General features: G+C 39.0%; 1 protein-coding gene across 1 annotated transcript; it reads left to right on the top strand.

The window, feature by feature from the left end:
* On the top strand, positions 1-27,316 carry LOC124266353 (synaptic vesicle membrane protein VAT-1 homolog-like). The gene is made up of 10 exons (XM_046701158.1): positions 1-626; positions 8,145-8,274; positions 15,290-15,505; positions 16,869-17,011; positions 18,128-18,231; positions 20,056-20,111; positions 21,491-21,685; positions 22,962-23,045; positions 23,679-23,773; positions 25,460-27,316. Coding segments are annotated over exons 1-10 (1,218 nt in total). The 5' UTR covers positions 1-432; the 3' UTR covers positions 25,461-27,316.

The following is a 27,316-nucleotide window of genomic DNA, read 5'->3' as shown; positions in this document are numbered from 1 at the left end:
CGAGCAATTTGTCGAGCACGCCGCGAGTCATGTGATAACTGATTTATTCCCTGTCGTGCTAATATGACCCGACATCCATGTCAATATATTTCTGCCGGTGGAGATCCATCTGCGCTTTGAGTATATTTGATAAGACGGTGTAATGGCACTGACATTATTATGAGAACAGGCAAGTTTTAAAACCAATCGATGATAACTTGCGCTCGCACTCACAGTCGTTAACTGTCACCCGTTCTCACAAGACCGACAAACCGTAGCAGACGACAGATAGAGAGATTCGTCGCAACGATCGGTGACTTCGTCTTGTCCACCTACAACCTTCCTACGCCAAACACCGTTACCTTGGAAATAAAATCATCATAATTAATACCACAGTGACCTTGCAATACAGCATTCGCAGAGACCGAACGGAACAGGATAGATCGTTTCAGAATGGCGGAGACACAAGCACCAACCGTTGAACCTGCCGCTGAGGCCAAGCCTGATGGAGACGCTTCTGCCCCTCCCGCGAAAGTGGTGAAAAGCGTCGTTCTAACGGGATTTGGTGGGTTGAAAATGCTGAAAGTCCAGCAAAAACCCGAAATGACCGCCGCGGATGGGGAACTGCTGATCAGAGTGAGGGCATGGTAAGCATTGCTTTGCATTGATTATCATCAGATGGGAAGCGTTTGGAACATATTGTATCTAATGTTGTGGAAATGCTTAACATTTTGGGAATTTCTTGAAGATGAGTTGTTAAAGAGATGGGTAATGAATCTGCATATGCAAAGAATTAATTATGGCAGACTGCCATTTGCCAGAATTTCATTAAAACATCTACATGATTTGCTTATTCAGCCTTTTGGATGTAAACAAGTAGCCGACTGTAGGGGTTCTCTTGACAGCTGTCACTTGAAATCGAGAACCGAATGTATTAAATTTGTGTTCATGTAAGCTAAAACACCTGATATTTGATACACAGAAAATATGTAATAATCTGCAGACTGTACAAGTTGAATGTAGCATATCCATTCATCTTTTTACAAATTTACAAGTTTCATAATGAATTTTCAAAGAGCTTATCATCTAGTGTTTGGTTTTTCATATTTAAATAGAAGCAAATCGTTTGAAGGATAAACGTGTGTATATTGATTGTTTGAAACAGTTGTTTCATAAAGTCAATATTCAAGTTGACATTATTAGATCATACAAAGGACAATTGCAGCTTTGAATATTGACCTTCACCTTAGTGGCCATGTTGCAATTTCTGTCATACACATGATAAAATAATATATGAAACACAGAGGTTAATTAGAAACAGAATGTTCACAATAACTAATTCTAGGTTTGAATTGGTCTCTAGCAACCTGTGCTTGTCACATGAGGCAACTAAATGGATCATATAGTAGACTCAGTGACGTTGTTCACAGAGGTTGTCATTGTCCCTTGATGGTGGGAATTGTTGCTCATAACTTCCATCACAGGTTTGCCTGGTCCAGACATGAGTGACTTCAGTTTTACGCTGCTCTGAGCAATATTCCAGTAATATCACGGCGGGGGACACCAGAAATGGGCTTCACATATTGTCCCATGTGGGGAATCGAACCTGGGTCTTAAGCGTGACGAGCGAACGCTTTTACCACTAGGCTACCCCACCGCCGGGTCCAGACATGATTATCTACAGACCTTCATGTAGCTGGAATACTGTACAGTGCAGTGTGAAACAAAAATAAACAAAAAACAAGGACTACTCAGTGCAATTTTGAAAATTTATTTGTCACTATTTTTTCACTTTCAGTCATACACTGTGAAATTTTATAGGTAGATTTGAGTCAGCTTGCGACATGTTTCTGTATGACGAACAGAACATGTAGATACCTGCTATTGATTCTGTGCTCTAACAGTCAACAATATGCTTGAACGTACCTAATTTGAAACACGAAGATTGATAATTTTATGGAAAGTACATACCAAAAGACGTTAAAATATGGTACTTGGTCCCTGCCTGGCGCTCGGCATTAATGGGTACAACACGGACTGGTCGGCTCGGAGTCAGTATAATGTGTCTGAGTGGGGTATTCATGCTTCACTGCGGCATGGTATCTCAGTGGGCTAGCACTATAAAACCAGCTTAAGTCTGGGCTAGTACAAGCAGCCGCACATACACATACACACGCATGCACGGCGTCATGTGAGCGAAATATTCTCAAGCACGACATTAAACCCAATCTCACCTCACCTCACATATGAAAATAAATCTTTAACAGTCATACTTTTGTATAAGAGAATATACTGGTTATTAAATTATCTTTACAGCAAAAGCTGGCCTTTAGTTAACCATATTGGGCCAGAAATTGTATCATCCAAGGTCAGCTCCTGTATCAAACTGAGATGCACATTTGTGATGTGATTCCTTACACTTCCAGTGTTCTAGCACACTGCAACGCAATGTTCAGAGTTGTGTCCCATGGTTCTGCAAGGATCTGATGAACATGGGTTAAAATCCTGGTTTCTCTCCAATTAAGATTCAGTGGTATGTCAGCACCATACCTGTACTGTTGAAAATGTCTACACCATGCATCATGGTGTACTTGATAAAACCCTTCTTGAAGGCAACTCATTATTCTTCATATCTATGTATTCTTCTGTGAAGGAGCATTATATGAAAAGATAAGCTCTAAAATGCACTTCTTGTGTTGGAGATAAATCCTAATGCTAAGTTAGAATGCTAAGAGGTGGATGCAGGATTTTGAAAATGGTGGGATGAGCATAATACTCTTAAATTGTTTGAGAGGCATTTAGAAGTTGGAGTACTAAGGAATGATGACAGTATATTATGGATGAACACTCTCTCACTGTAATAAAGATGTGTTCGTCCATATATTGTCATCCTTTCATAATACTCTTGTCACAAGTTGATTTTTTATGAGTTTGCAGCTAACATGTATTATGATGTAAGGTGTCTGACAAATGGGAGTACATACTCCCTACTAATACGCACATGCATGTACATACACACACCCATACATGCAGAGAGAGAGAGAGAGAGAGAGAGAGAGATAGTGTTGGGAATTGGTTAAAATCTCATAATTGATGATTGGTTCATTACAACCAACCAATCATCGAAAATAATTGGTTAGCGTCATTTATCAAATTTTCCTGGATTTGTTTGTTAATGCACAAAAAAATAAAGAAAAAGCATGTAGTTATTTCAATTAATCGGATCACCACTAAAGAGAGAGAGTGGGAGAGGTTTTATAAGGTGTAGATTATATATGAATATGACTGTTGTTTGAGAATGCAAAAAAGGTCCTGTTTACACAATGTATGACCTTGACAAAGATGGCCTGTTCTGGTTGAATCACCACACCATACAGAGCTGTCAGAGTGGAAAATTGTGAAAGTGTTTTTGTCCATGAGTCAGATTCCCATGACTGTCACATGACTATCCTCACAAAACCAGTGAAGCAAGAGCAGAAATAGATTCAGCATTAGCTGATCTACTTCCTCACAGGCCGTGCAGTGGAGCGTTATCAACAACAACTTTGCATGGGAATAAACCTCACTTGGCATGAAAATGTGAAAATAAGCAGGTGTTATTTGATTTGCACCTTATTGTCACAGGAAGTATCATTATAAAACATACTAACTTCAAGGTGTTAAATTAATCAATAAACACAGGGTCCCAATCCACAAAGCGTTCGTAAAGTTACGACCAGTCGTAACTCTATAGTTTACCATAAGCTTATGAATGTTGTAGTGCTACGAATGCTTTGTGGATTTTCGAAGCTCTCTTAGCGCTAAGATAGTCGTAAGTGCCATACATTAACAGTAACTTACGACTATCTTAAGAGAGCTTCGAAAATCTAGGCCCAGGACTATGACCTCCAGATTAGGTTTTCAGCCATTGAGTATGTACTCACATGTTGAAAGTCTGCTTCAATATAGTAATGTTCACTTTGATGCTGTTGGGATTGTAAGTGCATTAAACAACTAAAACAAACTGACGTGACACGGCATGACTGTGTGAGGCTGTTTGGTCTGTCTAAACCTTGTGAAAAAGCATGCTGCAAATATAAGATCATATCACAGTGATGACATCATTCTGTAAAATATATCTATTATAATGAAAAAGAAGACAAGAACTTTGATCAGAACTTCTAGTGTATTTCTCAAAGAAGTTATCTCTAAAGCCATATATTTTAAGTAGTAGTAGAAAGTCTGTCATACAGATTTGATGTCCGAGTAAGTTGGATTTGTTTTCATGAATATTTTCTGTATAACTTGGTTAAAGTGAGTGAGTGAATGAGTTTAGTTTTACGCCACTTTTAGCAATATCACTGCGGGAAACACCAGAAAAATGGGCTTTGTGCATTTTGCCCATGTGGGGATTCAAACCCGGGTTTATGGTGTGCCGAGCGAACGCTTTATCCACTAGGCCACCCCACCACAACCTTTTTGTTAAAAGCTCAGTTGACTATGCATAACAAGATTAAGTTTTATTAGAAAGGGGCGGTGGGGTAGTCTAGTGGTTAAAGCATTCGCTTGTCACGCCGAAGGCCCAGGTTCGATTCCCCACATAGGCACAATGTGTGAAGCCCATTTCTGGTGTCCCCCGCCGTGATATTGCTGGAATATTGCTAAAAGCGGCGTAAAACCCAATTCACCCACTCACTCACTTTGTTAGAAAACAGAAATGTGTAAAAACTATAATTACAAATAAGTGTTTTATGGTATCAAATATATCAACAGAAGCCAATAAAAGCTGAAAATCTGTGGTCTGTGTATCAGTTTTGATCCTTTAGTGGAAGACACAGTTACTCAGAGGATGTTATGTTTTTCAGCTGGTAAGTGCAGGTAACCAGCTTCAGTTGCAGGGTGATAAGTGATTGTGGTAACTGATGATCTCAGGACCGTGGGGTAGCCTAGTGGTTAAAGTGTATGCTCGTCATGCTGAAGACCGGGGTTCCATTCCCCACATGGGTACCTACAATGTGTGAAGCCCATTTCTGGTGTTCCCCGTCATGATATTGCTGTAATATTGCTAAAAGAGGTGTAAAACTAAACCCGCTCACTCACTGATGATCTCACAAGTGTCTTCAAACGCTTTTATCTCATCGAAGCCATGCCTACTGTAGATGATGAAGTATGTCAATGCTGTATGTATTCTTTGCAGGTGTGATGATTGATTGTTTTGTCAAAACATTCTACTTATATGCACATGAGAATATAGATCCTGTCTCTAACTTTGAGTTATGTCCTTCATAAAACTCTAAAACTTTGTAACCTAAATTTGAGATTAATGTTTTTCTAGCTTCTTTGAAGGAGCCCAGCACAGTCCTCAATTTCAGGTCACAACTGAAGCAATCTAGACTAGGACTGGGACGATTCACCGATGCATCGATGCATCGCGGTACATTTAAGTTTGATACAGCTATCGTATCGTGGACTGGTGTATCGATACAAAACGATACACAACTTTTTTTCAAAACAGTATTATCTTAAACATGTTACAGTACTTATTTAGAGAAAAATACGCAAGTATGATGAAGTTACTTGTTTGTTTATTACAATAGTGTTATTGTTAAACACAAATACCTTGAAATAAATCATTTTAAATCTTGATACGGTGTCATTTTTTCAAGGTGTATGTATCGTGATACGTATCGTATCGCAGGTAAAATATCGCGATATGACGTAGTGTATCGTCCCAGCCCTAAGCGATTCTAGACTTGCCAAATGATACTAGACTTGAGTAGGACTCATATTAAATGTGTCCTCTTGGAAGACAGTGAGTGAGGGAGTTAAGTTTTATGCCGCTTTTAGCAATATTCTGGCAACATCACGGCGAGGGACACCAGAAATGGGCTTCACACATTGTACCCTTGTGGGGAATCAAACCCAGGTCTTTGTCAAGATGAGCGAACGCTTTAACCACTAGGCTACCCCACTTCCTCTTGGACGACAGACTGTGTTATGGTGTTTTCAATAAAAGCTACTCATGAATATTCTGTGAGTCAGACCTATAGTATTACAAAGCTCACAATCAATGCCACTTTACCTACTCATGTTAAACTCTGGGTATTATTCCATGTTATTAACTTTCACCAGATGTGACGTGGCAAAAAACTATATCCTGATAATAATTCCATTTTCAGAATTTTTAACAATATCTTGGTTATTTTGAATCAGTGATATTACGATTCATATCATGATGATATATTCTCTGTTTTTTCCCAAACTGGACATAGAATGAGAGATACATATTAAATTTTCAACTAATAGACTCATAACTGCATACAATATGTGTGAATAACTATGTTATATAATGCATGTATAACCAGTGGTATTATTGCTAACACTATATGGCTTTACAAGCTCTGGCATATATTCCCAACTAGCAAGTTTCATAGAACTGGTGCTGGAATGGAAGGAAAGTTTGGGTCCACCTGGTACCCATTCCAGCAGGGGCGGATCCAGGCTTTTGGAGAAGGGGGTGCACATAAATCATGAAGTCCAAAGATTAGGGGGTAATGCTCTTCCCCTCTGGATCTGCACCTGTCCTGTTCTGTTTAGGGTTAATTCTTACTAACACAATGAAAAACAAAGTGTTTGGTACATTTTATTGGCATGTCTCTAAAACACTCTCCCAAGCATCCAGTTCAATAGCAAATTTGGTACTGAGCTTTGAATATGGTGGCATTTTTGTCTTCAATGGTAGGATTTGAGGCAAATAAACTAGGCATGTGAAATTATAAAACAGGGTTGGTAGGTAGGGTTTATCTTTATTTCTTCTTACATTTTTTTTTTAAAATGCACTCATTTTCATAAATTGACATATTTATGTAATATCAGGGACCCGTTTTGAAAGAAAAGAGGGGAAACCAGTTAACAATTTTAATAACTGAAGCAACAACACTTACTTAATTCGACATTTATGAAAAACAAGAATAAGTGAGCTTCACAAATGGTCAACATTGGGGAGTACATACTGTTGGAATAGCAAAATGTTGCCAAAAATAACAGAAAAAAAAGGTTAGGATCGAGAATTGTGATGGGGTTGGTCAGGAAACCGTAAACACATTTTTTTAAAAAAAAAAATTTATTTATTTTTTGGGGTGGGAGGGGTGGCTAATCTGATAACAAAACACACTTGAAGGTATAACATGCAAATACACCTATTGTCTTATATGGAATGAGTATTTTTGTTGTGCTCTTTTCTGCTTTTGAAAGATAAATTCAATATAAAGTTCAGTTAATTATTTCAGTTCAATAGTGTATCAGAATATCTGTTTCACATGATGAAATGGGTTAGGGTAGTTTTTTCAGGACCTGGGTAGTGAAAATTATTTACCTGACTCAGGTACTCGAGTAACCCATCCCAGGCCTACTAAGAACCCATACAAAAAGTAAAAGTCTATGTTCCCTCTTACAATGCATGTTCTGAATATAATGATAATTGATGGGTACATATCTGATAATATTACATCTTAAATCTTTAATACTTGAATCAATTATGATACATGTATTCTTTATCTTCTCGAGGCAGGGGTGTTAAATGACCATAGAATTTCAGATTCCACCCTTGGCAAACTAGACTGGAATGTTTTTAGTTATGTTAAGTCTATGCATAGTCAAAACTACCTGTTGAAACTGACATCCAGTTTGCAAACTAACATGCAAATTTTGGTCAATGGTAGGATTTGCATAGCATGTGTACTGTCAACAGTGCAGCAACAGATATTTTCCAAATCTTTTCATGTTTTTAAACAAGTGCCAAAGAATTTGATGCATAAAACCTGGGATCTCGTGAGATCAACTTGACTGGAGTGGGTACTTGCAATGTGTTTGAAGTCAATGATAGGTGCAACTTGATTGGTCAGTTGTAGAGGCATAGGGGAAGACAACCCACAATATCCACGAGTGGATCTACAATGCAGCCAAGAAATTCAATTTAAGCTCAGCAAGGGTGGAAAGTGGTCTTTTACAGTCGCTTAACTCCCTTTGCTCATGAACATGTATATTTTCTGAAAACTGTTCTTCTTTTTAGGCCTATCAGATGATATTTTTTAAAAGAATTATAACAGACATTTTACACTTTATCAAAATAGAATCAGCATTACAATGTGGTGACATTGTAATTGAATGTTTTTCTTGTTTTACAGTGGTATGAACTTTCCTGATCTGATGGTGCGGCAAGGTGTTATCGACACTCCCCCAAAGACACCAATCACCATGGGGTTTGAGTGCTCCGGTATCGTCGAGGGGGTTGGTGAAAACACAACTGGATTCAAGGTGAGAACTAGGGCTGTAACGATGCATCAAACTATCGATGGATTGCAACTGTTGAGCCTCCGATAGCAATTAATTGATGGTAGAAACGAAAAACTATCGATGCATCGATAGTATGTGTGACTATTGATAGTTTAGTAATTGACTTCTGTTGATAAATGCGCAGTGCAAAATACAGAAAGTACCAGATTTATTGGTTGATGCTTGTTAAGGAGACATTTACACCTGATGCTTTCTCATGGGAAGCCATTGCTAGAAAAAAGAATCTTACATTTCCAAGTCAAACAGTCGATGAAAGTAAAAATTTCATGCACACTAGATGAAACACCGAGAACAAGTAGGGCTGGTCTAAGTTAACGCTCATCATGTACCGCACGTGCATTTGTTTCACTGTTTCATCTACTGCGCTTACCCCCTTGTAATACAAACCAATAATAGCGATTTGAATCTATGATCGTTTGTTAAACAACTTTTATCCTAAGTTGAATAAAATTCTGAGATTTAAATGTTCATTTGGCAAGGTAAAATGATGAGGATTCGCAATCTTAATTTCACTTAATTTGATTTACTTTTTTGTTTAAAGTGAAATTCATTTGTACGTTTTCACTGCAACCTGACTATAGCATTGGGGTTGTGTACCCCGACTGGGGTCAGTATCTGACATGCCCACCCCTCTCACAGATGACACTTACAGGACGTCTCCTCAGGCTGCTGATCAGACGTCTGACTTAGAAAATGCCTAACTTGAGCAGTAATTTGAGTAGAACACACACTCGCTGATCACAGCAACATCTTGTTGGCTTGGCCACTGAGGAAACTGAAAAACGTAATTAATGATCGCCATACTTAATGCTAGTGCAGCAGCGATTGTTTGAATGGATCGGTCTCACTTGCATCAGCAGTTATCAATGGGCTTGGGAGACTAGTCGATATTCATAAAAAGTGAAACATCAAATTAAACTTTAGAAAGTTTGTTAAATCAAGACAAACAACTAATGCAGTTTCCTGACTCATTAAAACTGCAATGTAAACAACAGACTCGCGTGCGTGTCTCAACAGGAAGTATCCTGTAGTATTAATCAGTGCCTGTTTCGTTTGCACAATGTTACGATTGTGTCCCATTATTGCCCAAATCAGTTTGTGGTGGGGTTCATGATTAAAATCGATTATTGATCAATTACTGTGTTCCGATTATCGATCTGCATCTGGTGAGGGATAACCAGCAGTACTTATTACAAGTAACTTAAAAAAAAACACTCTGCATCAAAATGCAGTGCTAGATTGCACTAATATCAGACTGTCTGACTGGTATTGTGATATGTGAGGTTGATGTCATGTATCCTAACCTGTCTAATGTTGGTTTATATAACGTCTTAAACATGGTTGTGTTCTTATCAGTCAGGGCGGTGGGGTAGCTTAGTGGTTAAAGCGTTCGCTCGTCACGCCGAATACCAATGTTCGATACAATGGGTACAATGTGTAAAGCCCATTTCTGTTGTGCCCCGCTGTGATATTGCTGGGATGTTGCTAAAAGCGGCGTAAGACTATACTCACTCACTCACTCTTATCAGTCAAGTCTCGATATGGCTGAAATATTGCCGATGTGACTTAAAATGGTAACTCACTCACTCACTTATCAGTCAATAACCGATGTGTTTATCTCTTCATGCATCCCGATACTAATTATGACACATAAAGATATATGCTTCTTATGCCTTGCTAGGAAATACTGTGTTCCAGTTAAGTGTTCCTGCATCATTGTGTATAGTACCGGTACCTGTTGTTTGTTCCTGGTTTAACACCACACTCAGCAATGTGTAGCAGTGGTCTGTAAGTAATCAAGTCAGGACCGACCAAGCAATCCTGTGATTGACATCATGAGCATTGAGCTATGCAACTGGGATACAATGACATGCATACATATATGTATTGTATTGCAATTAAATGTATTGCTGCACAGGCATGGATAGAGCTTTCTTTTGCAAACGGGGAAGCAAAGCCAGGACTTAATGTCAGTCAAACTTCTGAAAAATATAACATATACGTACCATATTATTATGTACACTCTGCATGTTTTAAAACATTTTTGACAGAGGATGCAGTAGACTTGACGAAATATAACAAAAATATTGAATGATTACAACCAGCTGATTTGCATAGAAAACTGATTATATTATTTCCTCCAGCTCCTAACACTTCGCTCACTGACAAACACATCTCTGCATTTGACATTTCATCCTACTACACCTCCAGCTGTTAATGCCTGAGGTGGACATGACACCCCAGATATGTTATTTCGTATCCAGCAGTGTATGAAATAAGCCAAAAACCCAGCCAGACATCAGGGCTGGTAACTTCAAAATGTTACCAGCAAAAAATAGATTTAACCAGACCAGATACCAAGCAAGATATGGTGAATTGAATCATATGTATAGAACATCTAAAATAATTACCAGACCATCGGACTGGCTAGGTGTAAATCTAGACCGTCCGTCAGATATCTAGCCCGTCTCGGGCGGTCGGACGGGCCTTATTTCATACACTGTATCCAGACATAGTCTCAGTATGTGGTCAGATGCTAGATGAGCCATTAGGGTGGTTTAATGGCCGCTGTTTGTGGTCACTGTGACAAAACTTTCAAAATCAATAGCGCATGGTGCCTCTGTCTCACAATATCCCCATTTAGCACCTATTCAGTATAATACGACTGTTATCACATCTCTCTGTACTGTTAGGCAAGATATGTATGCAGTGTTTGCCCTTAGCCCTGAAAAGCTGCAGGCCCTAAGGACCCAGAACCATAGCAAGTTGTGGGTCATGATCAGAATGTTAAGGCCCTATATTTTAATATGGAAATAATACCCTTAGTTGTTGGGGATGAAAAAGCTGTCGGCCATAAGGACCTGCAGAAAACAAAAGCTGTGGGTCCGAGTGGTTTTTAGTCTGCTTCAGGCCTCAGGCCCGACGTTAATTTCGAATGCTGTATGTATGGCTTTGGTCAGGCAGCATCATGCAGTGTCTTAGTCATGATCTGACAGAGCCAATTATATGAAGATTATCGATGGATTGATACCACTGTTTCTCATATGGCATGTTGTAGGTAGAATTGACCGTGTACAGATGTTCTTTCTCATGCTCTTGATAATGCATTAATGCATTAATTTTAACAAGGCTAAAACAAATGGGTTAATTGTAGCAGGGATGCAACCTGAAAGATTGAGGGGGGTATTGGATGGGGAAAGAATCCCTGGAAATCCCTCAGGCATACCTGCCAGGACGTGACTTCTCATTTCTTTATTTTTTTATTCTAGGGACTGATTGTATTAGTGGGGCGGGGTTGGGGAGTCGAGGTTGTGTTTAGGCCTTGTCTTACATGTCAGGTTCTAAGATGCTGTATCATTTGGATACATTTGGAACATATCAACATCTTGTTGTGGTTCACATATGTGGGAGCAGGACAATTGCCACCCAGTTATTTTTACTATAATAGTGTGTATGTGGACTTTCCGCGCAGTGTGGCCCACACTTGACCAAGTCATGATGATACAGAAAGAGTGAATGAGTGAGTTTAGTTTCACGTTGCTTTTAGCAATATTCCAGCAATATCATGGTGGGGGACACCAGAAATGGGCTTCACACATTATAGCCATGTGGGAATTGAACCCGGGCGACCGCCTAGGTCACCCTAAATCCAGCTAGGGTCCATGCAGGAAGCAAATGTACTGCAAGTGCCCATGCTCCCTAATATGGTGATCTACCTTCAGTTGGCAATATATAGCCTGTTTTTATATTGTTTTGTCATCTATAGTTAAACTGTTTTAGATCTAATTACTAGTTTTAAATTCGAGTCTGTGATAATCTAGTTATTTTACTGTCCTTCGTTGACAGGTTTTTACAATTTACCATTAATTACTATGTATAAAATTATTTGTTCTCGTACGATATGGCTGAAATATTGCAGATGTGACAATAAATTTTAACTCACTCACTCACTCACTAGTGTTGGTCCGATTAATTAAAATAATAGAACATTGGTTGCAGTGACTAAGCGACCAAGCAATCGATTATATTTTCTCATAATCAACCACAAACAATTTTGGAACACTTGTTTGCATTAACAATATTTTTCACAAGTTATTTTTTTCTGTGTCATTACATTTACATTTCATAACCACTACAAGCTTGTTCCAAATCATGATTGAATTTATCTTAAAGACTCCAGGAAATTTATGTTCCTAATATACTAGTAATCCTTTAGAGATGTGAAATTTGCAAAATGCATTTTGTGCAATTTGCACAAAAAAACAACACAAAAACTTTTGTGCATTAACAAACATAACAGGAGAATTTGATAAATGACGCTAACCAATTATTTTTGATGATTGATGGGTTGTAATGAACCAATCATCAATTATGCGATTTTATCCAAATCCCAAAACTAACACACACCTCACTCACTCTGTTATCCTTATGTTGCAAGGCCTGTATTGGAAACAGGCCAACCTTAATACATGTTGGACTCACAGTGACTCACCACCTGCCCCAGACACCTGTGGCTGCCAGGTTGATGTGATAGCACCAGATTGTCATATATCTGTTTTATGATCTGCAGAAGTCATCAACTGTTGGATGTGGCTACCTAGCTGTTTGTAGACACAGCAATTACAGGCTAATAGCAAACAGACACACTAATGACGTACAGATTCCTGTGTATGAATGTGTGAACAGTAGCGATATTTTGGTTAGAGAAGAAATCAATGGATTGATTATAGTTCATGAAAAAAGAATTTTTAATCAGAATGTAGCAATATTCAGGTGAGAGAAAAAATTAATGATTTAGAAGATAAGCTACTCTGTTTTCAATTTTGCAGTCCTTTATCGTTGATTTAAGACCGCTGAATGCAATTTAAAAACCAAACAAATTTGTTATTCTGCTACACCTTTTTGTTGTACATATTTTTCTGGTATCTTTCATTTCGTGAAGAGAAGCCACATATGTCGACTATCCACACTGTTTTTTCCTTATTCTTAATGACAAATGGAGTGAGTGAGTTTAGTTTTACGCCGCACTCAGCAATATTCCTACTCTATGGCGGCGATGGTAATTATGGAACATTTTCGGACTACAGTAACAAGCCAGCAATTGATGTCTTCAGTATATTCTGTGAAACAACAAAATATATTAGTTGGCCTGTTTTGACCTTGTTGACAGTGTCAGTTATTATGACAATGGACCTGTGAAGATCAGGCTAGCTATTCTCGAAACGTTCGTAGCCCTACAAACTTCTTAAGCCCATTCTTAACACATTGGCTGCGACCAAAGTTAAGAATTCGTAGGGCTACGAATGTTTCGAGAATAAGGGCCCAGGGCTAGATCTGATCTTCAGTAACCCTACTTGTTGTAAGAGGCGACTAACGGGATCGGGTGGTCAGGCGTGCTGACTTGGTTGACACGTATCATCGGTTCCCAGTTGTGTAGATCATTGCTCATGCTAATGATCACTGGTTTGTATGGTCCAGAATCGATTATTTACAAAGCCCGCAACGCCATATAGCTGGAGTATTGCTGAGTGTGGTGTAAAACTAAACTCACTCACTAAACTTATTTTTAACAGGGCGGTGGGGTAGCCTAGTGGTTAAAGCGTTCGCTTGTCACACTGAAGACCCAGGTTTGATTCCCCACATGGGTACAATGTGTAAAGCCCATGTCTGGTGTCACCCGCCGTGATATTGCTGGAATATTGCCAAAAAGCGGTGTTAAACTAACCTGACTCACTCACTCATTATTCTAACATTTCACAAAAGGGGCTTTGGGGTAGCCGGTGTACGGGACATTGCCCACAGGAACTTTGCCCACAACAATTTAAACAGGGGAGGAACTTTGCCCACAATAATATGCAACATGATATAAATGATATGATATTATTTTATTAAAATACACAGGGGTAGCCTGGTGGTTAAAATGTTCGCTCACCACACCAAAGACCTGGGATGGATTCCTCACAAGGGTATAATGTACGAAGAACATTTCTGGTGTCCCCCACAATGATATTGCTGGAATATTGCTAAAAGTGGCGTAAAACAATACTCACTCACTCACTCACTCACTCACTCACTCACTCACTCACTCACTCACTCACTCACTCACTCACTCACTCACTCACTCTCTCTCTCACTCTCTCACTCACTCACTCACTCACTCACTCATCCTTTTACACATGGGCAGATGTCAGCTGTTGATAATTACCCCAGGAAATGAATGTACCAACTATCAATTTTTACCATGTTCTACCAAGTGTCACAGTGTTACCGGAACATTGCTCTGTATTTTGGCAATAGTTTGCTTAATGTTTTTTATAAGCTGCATGACCAATTTCATTCATCTTGCTGACTTGCCAATCGTTATTCTGTAAGGGGCATTTAGAAGTTGGTGTGACGAAGAAGTTTTATGGATTTGACAAGTTAATTATTGCAATACGTGCAATGTTTTGGTTTAGATGCTAACACCATCATGACTTGCAATAAAGAAGTTGTCCATCCATGAAACTTGTTTTCCCCCTCATGATCAATCATTGTTTTTATTCTGTCCACAACCAAATACTCTTGATTAAGCTCACTTCCACTTCCAATTGCATACAACCAAGCTTATGTAATTTCAACTAAAATTTACGTTATGTCTGCTACTACACGTTTTTCATATTTCACGCCGTTACATGTTTCCGCTTTTGCTTCTCACCTCATAATACCCTACAAATACCCAAGGGAGATCTTGAATTTATGCTCAACAAAGAAAGTTAAGGACCACCCAAATTTTCAGTATCAAAGTATTTAGTAGTTCATATTATGATCCATACAATACTTAAATATTGAATATTTGGGTGGTCCTTAACTTCTTTTGTTGAGTATATAAAGGGTTCCCCAGAAAACTGCCTTTAGTTAGACAACATGGATTGGATGGGATGGTCATACTCAGTGAGTCTATGTATGTATATTTACTTATAATGTATATTTTTTACAGGTCGGGGACCGTGTGATTGGCTTCACCAACTACAATGCATGGGCAGAGCTTGTGAGTGTCAACGCAAACCATGTGTTCAAAATGCCTGATAACATGAGCTTCCAGGACGGTGCTGCGCTTCCAATGAACTACGTGACAGCCTATATCCTTCTGTTTGACATGGCCAACCTGAGGAAGGGCCAGTCCCTGCTGGTGCATTCTGTAGGGGGAGGCGTGGTAAGTTGTTGTGTTGGTTGCTGCTTGGGTGACATTTTTGGCTCATCTGACTGAAAGTCAAGTCAGACAGTTGTATGGCCTTGGCTGAAAGTCAAGTCAGTCTATATGATGGCCATGGCTGAAAGTCTAGTCAGACAGCATTATAGCCTATTTGGCTCGTCTGATTGAAAATCAAGTCTGTCTATGTTATGGCCTTGGCTGAAAGTCAAGTCAGCCAGTGTTGTGGCCTTTTCTGAAAGTCAAGTCAGTCTGTGTTATGGCCTTTTCTGAAAGTCAAGTCAGTCTGTGTTATGGCCTTTTCTGAAAGTCAAGTCAGTCTGCATAATGGCCTATGCTTCAGTCAGGCGTCCATTATCCATACTAAAACATGCAGCCAAATCTTCACATATTTGTCTCCATCAATAATGACAAAGCAAATGTACATGTTCATGAGGTTCTTTTTCTAAATTTCAAAATGCCAAGAGTATAACATTGCTTACCAAATAAATTTTTTTATGACACCTCTCAAATTTGCTAACCAAATCTTTAAGATGTTTCTACTGACTGAGCCAAAAAGGATAATGACTGCTGACTATACACTCAAATTATATTGACTTATAACTTTACCAGTTCCACCAAGCAGATGTATCTTATATTTCATGTGTAACACAGGGAATTCACAAAGATATTTAGGTGTGCTGTTTCCAATTTTAATGTGCCACTGGAAAGAAGACTTTTCGTCCATCTTCGAACTAAGGGAATGTCATTTGACAATGATTTAGAAAATAAATGGTTGTATTTTGTGAAGATTGCCACCAAAACCTGCCATTGATCAGAATATGCAAATACAGAAATGTGAGTTACTTTTTTCAGTGGAAGATGTGAATGAATAGCTCCAATTGATTCAGTGTATTTACTAGGATAGGTTTTTCAATGGTGACCAATGAGAATTTTGGAATGGATGTTATTTTAACTGACAAGTGGTCCACCAGGCCCACACTTACACAAGTTTATGATGAATACTTGTTGAACCGGCTTTCAGTGTGCATGAAGGTGTTTAATAGTGAACAATTGTTGAAACTTTGTTTCGGTAAGAATCACATTTTAGGATATTTCCTTGTATTTAAAATGTTGACATATAACTTTATATTTTGTTTTATATAATTTATATATTGACAACTAACAGAGGGATGATTTCTTCAATCTGTATTGAGGGATTGTTAAAGCAGTTGCCTGGCCGAAATTTGATAACAGATTTACAATCTTTGAAAATTCATAAATTTAAGATAGTGAATCATGCTTATGCATTGTGGTAGAAGATAACAGAGGAATCAAGTTACCTTTATGTACCTACTAGTCATGTGTCTATATGTGTGTGTTACAGGGTACTGCAATCACGCAGCTGTGTAAGACGGTGGAGGATGTGACAGTGTTTGGTACAGCGTCCTCCAACAAACACGAAGCCGTCAAGGCTAACGTCTCCCATATCTTTGACCACAATGTCGACTATGCTCAAGAAATCAGAAAGTAAGCCATGGAACTTTTCCAACCTCGTTAAAATCTGATCTTAATTCTCAGTAAACAACGATCTGAGGACATCCCATTGCAGGTCAAGTCACCGACCAGTAAGTGAGTGAGTGAGTATGGTTTTATGCCACTTTTAGCAATATTCCAGCAATATCATGGCAGTTTACACCAGAAATGGGCTTCACACATTGTACCCATGCGGGGAATCGAACTCAGGTTTTTGGCATGATGAGCGAATGCTTTAGTCCACTGGGCGACCCCACCGCCCCCCGACCAGTAAGACCAATCAGAGCATGGCTGAAAGTTGCTGTCCGAATGTGTACATGAAGCCTCAAAAAGGACAACACAGAGTATCTTGAACAACAATTATGGGCTGTGTAACTAACTGATTCTGTCAAAGTCATTGTATGTCTCGTAAACATTCTAACAGAAGAGTATAGCACTTTGGAAGTACTGTCATTCAATGAGACAAGTCAGAATGTTCTTTTGTTTGTTTTCAAATTTTGAATTGTAAACTTTTCAAAACATTTTTCAAAGCAATAAAGCCAGGAAAAGAACTCGGCAGTTCTGAACAGCTCTCTGACTGACTAGTGTCAACATATTGTTTGTAAATTGATTGGCCGTTCATGTAAGTTCACTCTTCCATGACCTGTAAGGGATGACCTCTGGTCTTTGCTTACCATTAGCAAGAACTCAAGTCAGATTTTATTGTGATTAGGTCCTCTTCAAAATTATCTATTATCATTAATCAGTGAGTGAGAGTTAGATGTTGCTTTAGACAATTGTAAGTTACATCACGACATGTCTGCTTAATGTGACTGATAAGCCAAGTCATGGATATAATCCAGGTGAAACCCATGGATACCTAGGATCATTAGTGGAGAAATACCTTGATGCTAACACACGTTCTGCAGTTTCTGCCCCAACCAAGGGACACAACTCTCTCCACCAAATTTTCTGTGACCAGAGGGCTACCTTTACCCCTATGCTTTATTAGCTTTTTGTCAACTTAATAGCTAGAGCTAATTGGGATGTCAAAACAAATTTGTTACAGCGTAATTTGTTACTTTGAATTTTATTGTTATAAAAGTGTACACTGTGTGAGTTTGCTTGCAGGGTGACTGCCGAGGGGGTGGACATTGTCCTGGACTGCATGTGTGGAGATGACACCAACAAAGGCATCACGCTCCTTAAACCAATGGGAAAGTACCTGTTGTATGGTGAGTTCAATATGTACTGCGTGTGTATGTGTATGTGCGGCTGCTTGTACTAGCCCAGACTTAAGCTGGTTTTATAGTGCTAGCCCACTGAGATATCATGCCGCAGTGAAGCATGAATACCCCACTCAGACACATTATACTGACTCCGAGCCTACCAGTCCTTGTTGTACCCATTAATGCAGAACGCCAGTACCATGTTTTAACGTCTTTTGGTATGACGCGGTCGGGGATCGAACCCGCGACCTTCCGCTCTCCAGGCGGACGCTCTAACCACTACACCACGGAGGCGGTGAGTTCAATATGTACTGCATGTGTACTGTTCAGCTATACTGATGGTGTGTGGTCCTGTGCATAGAGCTCAGGTCACAAATCAGTTGAAGTTAAGCAACATCAGTCACGGAGAGTCCTCGGATTGGTGACTGTGTTTGGCAGTTTGACTCCTGAGACTTTCTAGGACTACTGTCCTGCCCCACAACGAAGCACCTATGTGATCTCACCTTAGGCAAGTGAGTTCAGTAGAAAATGGGTACCCAGTGGTATAAGTCATATGACAATTAATCTTCTAGCACCTCAGAGAGCTTGGGTTACCCAGGGCTATAATGTCCAGCATGTTGTGTGAGCTTGGAGCATGACCCTGCGGTGTGGAGTTCAGCGCTATATAAGTGGCCATATTACCATTGTTATACTGTTCAACAAATGGTAGGGTATTTCATACTGTTACAGGAATAAGAGGGTACTAAGATACTGAAATGTATAATTTAGTCTGTTGAAAATAGGTTCCCTATAGTCCACAACAGTATCAAGTATTGTACTATACCACAAGGATGCTAAGAATTTCCTTCTCAAAATTTAAGTAGTATAAAAGTACAAGTGTTGCAGGTTTGGGCTTTTTAATTTTTGCAATAGTAAGAAAGGTATGATGCTTTATTAATGACAACTTCTTTATTATATTATGATGCGACATTTCGGTATAGATTCTTATACCGTTGTCAAGCAAGATAGAAGTACTAAAACACAGGACAGATTTATGAAACATCTAACAGGGATTAATTAAGACAAAATTAAGGTATGCATGAAAGGGATTACAAACAACAATGGATACTGGTAATAGTGCAGTAATATAGGAAGAAGCCGACTGTGCATGAGGCAGAACAAATATACATGGCTGATAGGATTAATTAGCAATGATGGCTGGAGTGTTCCGCTAGGCTACTAATAATGCATTAGTATGTGAATAGTTACAAACCTGTTGCAATAGTTATATATATTTACTGTAATAATAGGATATCATGCTAAAACGTTGCATACACAAAATTGTAACTTTAACTGCAGTCTCTAAGTAATTGGATCAGACAAACCAGTGACTGATGTTATGATGAACATTCCATGGACTTTTATGACAAACTGTCACCAAGCCTGACTACCAACTTCATTACCTGCTGCGACCAGTGAAGGTCTGGGTTAGAATATTGGTCTTCAGTAACCCATGCTTGTCGTAAGAGGCGACTAATGGGATTGGGTGGTCAGACTCGCGGACTTGGTTGACACATGTCATCTGTTCCCAATTGCGCAGATCGATGCTCATGCTGTTGATCACTGGATTGTCTGGTCCAGACTCCATTATTTACAGACCGCCGCCATATAGCTGGAATATTGCTGAGTGCGGGGTAAAACTCAACTCACTCATTCACTCATTTACCTGCTGCCAAACAACTTGTACAACAAGCTTAGGTTCCAAGTTTTCCTCATATATACTGTTGCTGTTTATAATCTGAATGTATATTGTTGCTGTTGTTTTTAATCTGAAATATGTTTTTGTTTCAGGTTCATCTAACATAGTAACTGGTGAAACAAAAAGCTTCTTCAGCTTTGCAAAATCTGTAAGTAGGATATTTCTGGGCATCTAATTTCAACATATGTTATATTTTGGATTTTACTTTCTCAGCACAGATTCTAGTACTTGGAAGTTGAGTCCCATTCAGGATTCGAACACACACTCCAAAAAGTACCAGAATCTGTACTTTTTAAGGAAGGGGTAATCCCAAATATATATTCTGAAAGGCTTTGTGTATTCTAGTAGTGAGTGAGTTTAGTTTTATGCCGCTTTTAGCAATATTCCAGCAATATCATGGCGGGGGACACCAGAAATGGGTTTCACACATTGTACCCATGTGGGGAATCGAAACCGTCTCTTCGGCGTGACGACCGAATGCTTAAACCACAAGGCTACCCCACAGCCCGTGTATTCTAGGAAGTGAAGTGAGTACATATATACTAATGGAAATGAATACACATGAAAGTTAAGTGTTCCTATATTTATTTCCAGAATTTCACCCACAGTGCAATACATACCTTGTGAAGAAACCTGGAAACGAATAAAAGACACTTGTACTTTCATGTGTTCCCTTATTCATTTCCATGAGTATATATCTTATGATTGTTACCCCATATTTCACTGTTCTTCCCTCGATTCACGTCCTCAGTCACCTGGTTTGGTACAGTGAGAATAGCTCATGATACATCTTTCTGGTGTGAAGGTTTCTGGGCACCCAGTAAATGTTTGGGATGGGCTGCTTTTGTACATGTATCTGCATGTGATACAAACACCTTTCTAGTTTGCCAAGGATCAGAAATGGAATCATTTACAGGGCTCCAGATAAGAGCCATATCGGCGTATGCACGGATATAAAATATGCACGATACGGTAGGAAATAATTTAGAAAACGTAGCAGATACGCACTACAGCAATGGTGTATGGTCTTAGAATCATTTACAGACGTATTTATCTGAAAAAAAATATTGTTTTATTGTTTATTGACCTGTTTACACAAGAGTAGCAATATTGTTGTGCATATATGAAACGAAACACAAGATTACTGATACTCCATTAAATTCCATTAAGTACTCTAAATGTACTCTTAAGGTTTTCCAGTACTCCTGTATTGAAACAGTAAGGAGTACCTACTCCTGATGTTGAAAATTTATCTGGAGCCCTGCATTTATATTTGCTCGATGGTGGAAGTAGATGATTGTACTCCATTGGGCAAAGATCAATAATCTTTGCTTGAAGTAAAAATAGCGGATAAGCCTTCATTTGTCAAGAATCATCTAGATTTTCTTGAAGTTAGAAATAGATTATAGTACTTCATTTGTCCTAGATTTGGTTTAAAGTAGAATTAAAACATCTGTCTTCGTTAAAGGTCATCATTTCATATTTTGAATGTTAAACTGATGTCATCCATTTGTTGGTGCGCGTCAGTGGTGGCAAGTGGACAAGGTGAACCCCATCAAGCTGTTTGACGAGAACAAGGTGATAGGAGGCTTCCAGTTGAGGCGGCTCTTGTTCAACCAAGGCCAACATGGCTATGTCCGTGAGGTGATTGAGAAGCTGTTCAAGATGTACAGTGCTGGCAAGATCAACCCCACCATCGACTCAGTGTGGGCCTTCGAGGATGTGAGTATAGGGAGAGGAATGAGTGAATGAGAGATCAATCTGTGAGTGGCTGGTTAGGATGCTGGGTGGACGGAGATGAGTCTGTGAGTGGTTGGTTAGGAGGCTGGGTGGACGGAGATGAGTCTGTGAGTGGTTGGTTAGGAGGCTGGGTGGACGGAGATGAGTCTGTGAGTGGTTGGTTAGGAGGCTGGGTGGACGGAGATGAGTCTGTGAGTGGTTGGTTAGGAGGCTGGGTGGACGGAGATGAGTCTGTGAGTGGTTGGTTCGGAGGCTGGGTGGATGGAGATGAGTCTGTGAGTGTTTTTTTTAGGAGGCTGGGTGGAAGGAGATGAGTCTGTGAGTGGTTGGTTAGGAGGCTGAGTGGACGGAGATGTGTCTGTGAGTGGTTGGTTAGGAGGCTCGGTGGAAGGAGATGAGTCTGTGAGTGGTTGGTTAGGAGGCTGGGTGAACTGGGCAACCCCATCTGACTTAATTCACTGTTCTAATAGTATACATTTGCTCATTAAAACTAGAATTTTTCCATTATGCAATGAATGCCTGATTCCATAAATATTTGAAGAGACTGTCTTAAAAGATGGAGTCTTGAGAGATTCCTGGAAATTTTTTTTATCAGTCTGTGCCTTAGAATTTGAACGATTCTGGAGCCTTTATGTGTGATTGTGTTCCCTTTTTAGTCTGTTGACATTATTCTCAGTTGGACACAGCTGTTTGAACATTTTTATAATGAGAAATGTTGTTCAATAGCAATGAAATGTGCACCTTCTAGGCCATCTTAGATTCTTAAGAAAATCATTTACCTTATACACATTATGAGTTCTATTGATACAAGAGGCCAATGCTAATATTTTTGCCATAGAAAGAATATATTTTTGTTTTGATTGGGACTTTCATATTATATATTTTCTAAAATTCAGGGGTATTCCAATGAGTGAGTGAGTGAGTGCAAAAATGAGACTGAAGCATAGAGCCTCTTCTTATTTATTGGTTCTTTTGTCAGTTAAATACAGGTGACCTCTGTGAAAGCCTTAACATGTGTACTATCTGTTTTATTCTGCAGGCATTGTCCTTATATTTAACTCCTTATCAGACCACGGTCAATATTTCAACAATGGTGTGTACATTTTGTCAATGTCATTAGGCAGGTTCATCATTATTAAACATTGACAATGTAACGAGGTTTCCAAATTGTCTTCAGCATGAGTGTAATAATATTTGTTATTGCCTTTAAGATAGAATTAATTTAAGTATAATTCTACGTATTGCACTGTGACTGCAGGTGTGTGATGCCATGCAGAAGATGCAGGACCGGAAGAATGTGGGCAAGGTTCTCCTGGATCCCACAGCTGAGCCAAAACCTAAAGTAAGAATCCTGGTGAATACATGACGCTTTTTATGGATAACAACTTCTTTATGTTCTTTATAACAACATTTCAGACCTCGTTCTGAAATATTTTTAGCTCTGAAACATGGTGATAAGGAATTGAAAGAAGTTGATATCCATAAAATGTGTCATAAATTCATGTTCTTCCAACTTTCAAGGACTTCAAGAATCCTGCTTGTATAATGATGTTACCTCCCTTCATTGTCATCGACTTGTGTGTCAAGTCTGTGTCTTCAAAATTTTGAGAAGACGCATTTATGCTTTTACTGATGGGTAGGTGTGAAGTTGAAAGCACATACTGACCTTGGGTTTCATGAACGGAACCTCGGAATCAGAATATGTCCCTGTATCTCATGTTGACTGCAGTGTTGATGAGGTCATGCCCTGTGATTGGCTGAATGTGAGTCACAGTATCCAATGGGATAGCTTGTTGCTTATGGTTTCAGTTTAGTCACAAGGATGACTGGTTTACTGACATGTAGTAACTGGAATAAGTGGAGCTCCAAACAACATTCACTTTCCCAATGTCAGATCATCAAGTATAGTTTATACACGTTATTATTCCTGGTGGTAGACCTACACTTTGCTAACATTCACCATCTCTGTGTTCAGGCTGTCGAGCCTGAGAAACCTGCTGTGTCTGCTGATGCTGAATCCGGAGATAAACAGGAGAAGAAAGAGGAGAAACCAGTTCAAGATGGAAAGTGGTGAGTAAGTCATGTCATTAGAAAGGACAGAAACTATCTGCTGCTCCCTAAATGAAGCCAGTCTTCTTTTTACATAGAGGTGAGGTTAGGTGAAATTTGGTTTTACGTCGTGCTTGAGAATATTTCGCTCATATGACGACGTGCATTCGTGTGTATGTGTATGTGCGGCTGCTTGTACTAGCCCAGACTTAAGCTGGTTTTATAGTGCTAGCCCACTGAGATACCATGCCACAGTGAAGCATGAATACCCCACTCAGACACATTATACTGACTCTGAGCCGACCAGTCCTTGTTGTACCCATTAATGCCGAGTGCCAGGCAGGGACCAACAAGTACCATATTTTAACGTCTTTTGGTAAGACGCGGTCGGGGATCGAACCTGCGACCTTCCGCTCTCCGGGGCGGACGCTCTAACCACTACACCAGGGAGGCGGTGTGAATATTCATGACTTGATGAAGGAGCAAGCATATACTCCAAAACGTTGTGTTATTCCTAACAAGAAGTTGATATCCATTACTCTTCCTTTTCTTAAAAGTTTTGACCTTTAACATGATGTACCCTAGGTACTAGTCTGTCTCACAGTCATAAGTTTCTCAGTGATAACTTGATGACGTTCAGAATTCAACTTGGCAAATGCACTCAAAGCACTCTGTCCTGATACAGAGCTCTTACAGGCTTTCATTATGACTGGGGTCGAGTTGTTGCTTTGCTTCCACTTGAGCGTTGCGGAGGAGTGATGATGTTTCAAATGTGTGTTCATGTATTTCCGATATACGAAATATGGGCTTTACATATCACACATATTTATTTGACTGCAAACTTTGCGGACCCCAGCTTCATAGTATACTGGAAACTAAACATATTTCCAAACAGGAGACTTAAATTTCCCAGGCAGTTTCTAAAACTCGCCTTCAGCAAAATCCATGATGCTTCTTTTGGTATCAAGGCGTCGACATGCTTTTCGATGTTTCTGATTGGTTATGGCCGCTACCATGGTCTTGCCTTTTCCAATCATATTTGGCGAAAGATTTTATTATCTTAGGCCAAAATAGGGCGGTCTCGTAGTCGTCATAGGGCCAAATTGGTTATAAAAAGTAATGTTCTTTTTAATAAGACATTGGTGCAACATCAAGATAATGATCTATATACGTCAAAATCTGAATCGATAATAAAACAAATGAATTGTGTATCATGCAAAGCTTGCCGGTGATGCACCGGTGCATTGGTGAATCATAATATCCCTACCATTTACATCGAAAAGAAGCCATTGAGGTTGGTGATTCAGAACCTTTGGAAAAATCTAGATTTACTTCATTTAAGGCTGCATCATCACAGAAAGGGCGGGGCAGTTGGGAAAGTATTACTGTTCAATGACTGTGAGACAGACTAGTGAGTGAGTGAGTTTAGTTTTATGCCACTTTTAGCAACATTCCAGCAATATCACGGCGGGGGACACCAGAAATGGGCTTCACACATTGTACTCATGTGGGAAATCGAACCTGGGTCTTCAGCGTGACGAGCGAATGCTTTAACCCCACCGTGAGACAGACTAAGAAAATTGTTTCAACTGTGATACTGCTTTTGTCACAGGCAGCATCATCTTTGGAATTTTTCTGCATTTTGTCATGACAAAACCAGCCTTTGTGTTTATATAAGGGGGACTGATTGCTGTGTTTATGTTGCAGATCAATGTCCTTCCCCTACGTAGATGTCAGCCCCATCTCCCAGAGCCTCCCTTGTTCAAGCAGGATGCATTTGTAGCTACGTAGGAACGCCGTGTACAGCTAAGCAGCTCCACACTTTGTCATCAACCCAAACAAGTGTCTGGTATCAAGGTCCTTTCACAATGCTGACAGATGGAATGACTTGTGATATACCGTTCATACTACTTTCTGTCTCCTTTGGCTCGTCAGTGACTATTACCTAGCAACAATCTTAGAAGAGCATACTGTTTCATTCTGTAAAACACTCAAATAGTGCAAGCTTCAGTTTATTTATTTAATGTTTAATGGACCATGTTTTATTAAAAATGATTAGATCATACAATGTTTTATGCTAAAGTTTAAAAGATTTTCATCTCAAATTCTAATGAAATGATAAAGTAAATTATTGATTTTAAACTTTACTATTTGGATGTTTAAATTATGCATCACATGGTAGAAATTAACCCCAGCCTGTCATCTTAATTTGAACTTGCTTGCATTATAAATTAGCTGCAGCCTTTGGTATAAATTATTGCAAACATGGAAGCAGGAGAACTTCCCCTGAGAGCTAACAGAGTTACAGGTGACCTGAGACAAAGTACGGTAATTATAAACTTTGCGGAATGCTATTTAATGTCTTTCTAATAAAGTTGCTCAATACAGAAATATAAATCATATGATTTAAATGACTCAGTATTTGCTGATATCAAATGTCGATGTATTCAAAATCTAGAAATTCTAGGCATAACTTTAGCATGTTACATTCACCCTGTGATGGTCTTAACCCTTTATATATTTCTGTTATACTTATTGTCCGTAGCCACACAGTTAAAACCATATATAATCCGTGAAATTATTGATTTTGAATGTAAAACACATGTATACTGGTGTGTGCATATTTCTTTTTTCTTCTTTGTAGTATCAAACCCCTTTGATGATTTGGGAAACAGTTGTTGTTTTCTGGCGCTACCTAAAGCATGTTTATACCACTATAACTATTACTTGAAAACCTCCCTTCATGAGGCCAACCACCCATCTTGATCATTTTAATGGATTATAGATAAGAGATATTTTTAAAGAATCCTATACTGACTGAATATTTATTTCAAGAAAATGCAAACATTTCAGTGAAAGACCTGTGTTACATGTTTTCCGAGCAAGATGACCCGTCCTTGGTCCATTTTTAGAATGTACAACATTACTGACCTCACATAAACCACCTATATTGACCCTGCTTCTAGATACATCAATGCCAACAGGTGCTACTGCTGTGTTTAAAGTCCTGGCCTGTATTTACAGAAGAATACATGATTCAATGTTAAACTTATATTGATAACATTTTATCATATACAATGGAACTTCAGCAGTTGTGGACATTTTGCGATTCATTTGTGATCTGGTTACCATGGTTACAGTTTTGAGAAATTTTAATCATCAATGTTGTCTTAGAAATTTCAGCACAATATTTGGAAGAATCATTTTTTGAATATGAGGAAAAAACTGATTTATTTGTAATCTGGTTACCATGGTTACACTTTTGAGAAATTTTAATTCAACAATGTTGTCTTTAAGATTTCAGGAAAATATTCTCCAATTCTTGAATATGAGCACAACGCTGTGGTTTGTTTGTAATCTAGTTACCATGGTTACACTTTTGAGAAATATTGATTTATCAATGTGTTAAAAATTCAGCAAAATTTGAACAATTTTGGTAGATAAGTCTTTGAATATGAGAACGAAACTACATACCATTAATGAAATGCATATGTTATATCGTTCATTGCTATTTAATTGCTTTTGTGAATACAGGGCCATCACTGTAGACGGATTTCAATATTT

The sequence above is a fragment of the Haliotis rubra genome, unplaced genomic scaffold (genome assembly GCF_003918875.1).
Source record: "Haliotis rubra isolate DU_JTF1 unplaced genomic scaffold, ASM391887v1 Scf125, whole genome shotgun sequence".
NCBI lineage: Eukaryota > Metazoa > Mollusca > Gastropoda > Lepetellida > Haliotidae > Haliotis > Haliotis rubra.
This window is presented reverse-complemented; position numbering and strand designations above follow the sequence as displayed.